General features: G+C 42.9%; 1 protein-coding gene across 2 annotated transcripts; it reads left to right on the forward strand.

Annotated features, from left to right (window-relative positions):
* Positions 1-857: 857 nt before the first annotated feature.
* LOC147636349 (UDP-glycosyltransferase 85A7-like) lies at positions 858-2887 on the forward strand. Of its 2 annotated transcripts, XR_015266520.1 has the most exons (3): positions 858-1400; positions 1491-2536; positions 2600-2887. XR_015266520.1 is itself a non-coding variant. In XM_086801785.1 (2 exons), the coding sequence occupies exons 1-2, from the start codon at positions 929-931 to the stop codon at positions 2426-2428; spliced, it is 1410 nt and encodes a 469-aa protein (XP_086657911.1). In that variant the 5' UTR covers positions 858-928; the 3' UTR covers positions 2429-2576. The 2 variants fall into 2 exon arrangements, 1 of the variants encoding a protein (XP_086657911.1); XM_086801785.1 differs by lacking the exon at positions 2600-2887 and having other exon boundaries at positions 1491-2576.
* The last annotated feature ends 1877 nt before the right edge of the window (positions 2888-4764 follow it).

Consider the following 4764-nt stretch of genomic DNA (forward strand, 5'->3'; position numbering starts at 1 on the left):
GGCTGCTGCCTAGGGTGTTACAGTAGGTCAACCTTGGAAGATGGGAAACATACATTCTGGGGGTGTCCTGCTATCACGGGATTTTGGGCCAGGATAGGGAAATGGGTGGCCAGATGCTTGGGAGTTCAGGGGTTATGGGAAGACTAGGGCTTGGGAAGGGGGGTGGAATCAGAAGAGGTTACTAATTGCCTGTTTAGTATTATTAGATATGGTTATTTATGGGAGATTTGGATATCTAGGAATAGCTTAGTGTTTGAAAGGGGTGGGGAAATTGGTTTGAATGTCATTGAAACAATGTATAAATGTGTTCATTTGTGAAGATCTGTATATGATGTTAACAAGTTGAATGATGCTAACACACTTCAGGCAATACAATCTCTCCACAATGGAATCTGATGATCTGCAATATAGCAGACCTTGGTACATACTAGGATCTACTAACATAAGATCGTATGTAGGTTTGCCTAACTGAAGATGTGAAGATCAAGTTGCCCAAGTTTGGACCTAAGGCCAAAAGATGGTATCTCAAGGAAAAACATCCAGTTTATACATTTGTGGCATTTGTGGAGAATCCTTTGGCTTGGAGTAGACTTGGGATACAAGTAAGATAATTCTTTGCTGTAAATATCTTCAGTTTCAATATTCTAAATTTTTTTTTAAAAAGGACTTTTTTCCTTGAGTGGCGCATAAATTTGACATTATGTGGGGAGAAGGAAAAGCTTATATTTTAGCATAAGGGACAAAAGAGGGTGATGTAGACGTCAATGGAGGAGGTTGCTCCGCAGGTTCGGGTTCCGGGATCACCCCTCTATATTTATAATTGAATCATATCTATATATGTAAAGGGGTATGTAGTCACTACAATAAACGTTTCTCTTGAGTCTTGTTACCCTCTGCGCACTGTCTCAGCGCGGCCCTCCCTGCAGAGATGGCTATGGCTAGTCCTCCTCATGCTCTTGTTGTGCCAGCATCTGGCCAAGGCCATGTGAATGGCTGCATGCTTCTCGCACGCGCCCTGTCTTCTGTCGGCTTCTCTGTCTCCTTTGTCTACTTCTCCTCTTACTACAACCAGCTCAAGCAGCAGAAGCGCCTCTCTTCCTCCCAGGACCCCTCCATTCGCATCCATGTTGTTGAAGATGGGTTGGAGGCCGACAAAAACCACATGCCCTTCGCAGTCACCCCTGCCATGAAAGACGGCCTCGAGAAGCTCCTCGAGAAGCTAAAGCTCCAGGACGACGGCGTCACTTGCCTCATTTCCGACTCATTTGTGCCTTGGACTCAAGATATTGCGGACACAGCAGGCATTCCTAGAGTTGATTATTGGACCTCTACTGCCATGGCGTATTTGATGGTTTCTAACACCCCGGCACTCTTCTCCAAGGGTATATTCCCCGAGCAAGGTATTGGTGATTGCTAATAACAGAATGGATATTAACTCAGTTTGTTAATTGTTCTGCTAATCCTTTCACAGTTTTACGATTCTTAACCAGGCTCGCCTAAACTATGGAAGAGCGAGAGCCCACTTATGCTAGACATCCCTGGCCTTCCCCCCTTCCCTTCCGAGCATTATCCCAAAGAACTTCGTTTTGCTCAGCCTTCTAACCCATTTGTGCATTTCTTCGGTGAGGTTGCTGCCGGTGTAAAGCGCGCAGAAAGAATCCTCATCCACACTATCTCCGAGCTAGAGCCCACTGCCTTCCAAGCCCTCCAAGTGGCCCATATCCCAGCTTATGCTATTGGCCCCTTGCTTCACCACACTAAACACGAGTTTAACCCATCATTAGATGGGCAACCGGATTGCATCGCCTGGCTCAGTACACAAGCCAAGGCCTCTGTTATCTACATAGCCTTTGGCAGCCATGCAAGCCTGTCTGTGGAAGAGATCCAAGAGCTGGCAGCTGGGCTTGAGAGAAGTGGGCAGCCATTTTTGTGGGCGATTAGGGCAGATTCTTACGATGGGGAATTGTCGAAGGTGCTGCCGGAGGGGTTCCTGAGGAGGACAAGTGGGAGAGGGCTGATAATAAATTGGGCACCCCAAGTGGAGGTGCTGGCACACAGTGCAGTGGGAGGGTTTTTGTCCCACTGTGGATGGAATTCAACCTTGGAAAGCTTGTGGGCGGGAGTCCCGATATTGGGCTGTCCGAGGGAAGCTGAGCAAAGGTCGAATGCGCACTACATCGCCCATGTGTGGAAGGTGGGGATGGAGCTGGAAAGGACGGAGGAGGGTGCGTTGGAGAGGGGCTTTGTGGAGCATGGAGTGAAAGCTCTGATGGAAGGTGTGGATGGGCAGGAGGCAAGGCGGAACGCCCAAGAGGTTATGCAAGTGGCCAGGCAGACGTGCCAGGAAGGGGGCCAATCAATGGCCAACTTGCAAAAGTTTTACGTCGATATGAAACTACGCTTTACTGTTAGCCCAACCAATGGCTAACAACTTATGGTAGCGTATATTTAAAAATAACTAGTACTCAACCCCAGGCCTTTTTGCCGTATGTGAAAGACATTGAGAAGATTAAGAAGGGAAACTCGGGAATACTAAGGATTAATTGAAGGGATTTTTTCCTCTTATTTTTTAGAAATCCATGATTTCTTTTCTCTCTCTAAATAATTTAAAAGGTTATTCAAATTTATCACTTCATCATTTTACAGGCTATTTTTCTATTAAATTGAGTTATATCATAATATGAGAATCGTTCCAGTATCTTGCAGCTTCGCATTGTGTATATTGCTAGTTTTCTAAAACTAGTGCATGGAGATTTAGTTTATTTAAAGCTTACTTTTATAAGGCAGATTTAGTTTATTTAGAGCTAGATTTAGTTTATTTAGAGCTTACTTTTATAAGGTCAAATGTGGACTTTTGAGGATGGAATGAAAGCTTTTATTATTTTTATTCGTCTTTTGCTTAGCATAAGTTATTTATAAAATTTTAACATGTTTTTTTAATTGTTAGCATGTTTTATCGATGGAAGGATTTTTGCAATGAGTAGTTTATTTAGTTCAATGCTAATTGAATCATCTCGACTCTCAAGTACTAGAATTTCTTGTTTGTTGGTCATTTCACTTTTTAGTGATAATAGTTACTTCAAGTTTGTTAGCTAGTTGATTTACTCTTTGGAGTTGATAGTTGTTTCAATGGTCGAATCACTTTTTAGAATTAATAGTCGCTTCAATGATCGATTCTCTTTTTGGAGTTGATAGTTGCTTCAATGGTCGATTATGGTCGCCTTTTGGAGTTGATAGTTGCTTCAAGTTTGTTTACAAGTGTGGATAGGTAGTACATGAGGCTATGGTTGTTCCAAATAAAATATATTGGACTTTGGTAGAGTATCCTTCAGCCCTTATGACCTAAATCCCACGATAGATCAATCTCCAATAGCACTGGATCTAAGGAAATATCTAGATCAAATGTAAAGCTCCCGAAGACAATGTCATAGGATATGATAAATATATGATCGATATGCATACTCCTAAATGTCTCACCTCTACGAACTCATCACTACTCTCATGGACTATCCTTGATTGCTCAATCACAACACCTCGATCCACCCGAATGTTGACAGAAATGCTATGAAAACTAGGAGTAGTGGTCGTATCCGAAATCTCTCCACATGTAACAAATCTAGAGGAGTAGCCCAACACATCTAATACTAGAACCTCGGGTCTATGCTCCTCATGGTCTTTGATGTGCTCAACGACATGTGAAGTGCCAATCCCATGTGTAATTAGGGATGTATGACTAGCTGAATGATCAAATGCCCATCAAGATCATGGAATGCATCACTATGGTCATCTAATGTATCCCTATGATCACTAGGAATAGAGATAGGTAGCTCTATGATGCTTGATGTGCTCGCTGCCATCTCTGCCCTCGAGATCATGTCCACATGATCTAACTCACACACATCACTATCACTATCACTAACACATACATCATCATCATGTGCATATGTGTTAGTGGCATCAAGTGCACGTGTATCACTATCATCATGTGTATGTGTACGATATATCAATATCATCATGTGTGTGTGTACAGTACAACATCATCCTCATCATCCCCATCATAATACAAGGAATGAGTCAGTCTATGTAAATGCGAATCAATGAGATGATGGCTGGTCGATATCGTGGGTGAGTCGTAGAAGCTCTCAAAGCCCATGCGAACACCACTGTGATAGCAATGAAAGTGGTAGCATGCTCCATCCATGTCCAAACCTATCATGCCATAACTCAAAAAATGTATCCCTTGAATGATCACTACAATCATCTCATCACTCATATAATCATCTGTAGTCATAGCATGAACATCATCATCCCTTGAATGTATGCCATAATGATACCCATCCTCATGTATATAGTCATCTCTGCTCACAAATGTAGGGCACTCAATCAAGTCCCCACATACATCATCCCATGCAATCAATGCTGAACCATCCTTGTAAAGATAACCACATAGATCCTCAACAAAATCACCATATGTAGAACGTATGGACCATTTGGCATTTGGCACGGACATCCCCCTATCAAATAAGCTGCTGAGAGGGTTAGAGGGCTGCTTGCGCTGTTACTATTTCTGTTGTTTGTGCTGTTGCAGAAGATCCGTTTCCCTCCATGCCTCATGCTTGATTATCTCCATCATACTACATCACACTTGCGGTGATCATGCACTGATTGTTGTGGGGAGACGTAAGCAACTTAGGATGTTGGCAACGGCTCGTTTTGGCACGCAGTATGTCAATGTAACTGATCACCATCTCGAGTAAAAGCCAT

The sequence above is a fragment of the Cibotium barometz genome, chromosome 8 (assembly GCF_041138505.1).
Source record: "Cibotium barometz isolate CiBa-2024 chromosome 8, ASM4113850v1, whole genome shotgun sequence".
NCBI classification, from domain to species: Eukaryota; Viridiplantae; Streptophyta; class Polypodiopsida; order Cyatheales; family Cibotiaceae; genus Cibotium; species Cibotium barometz.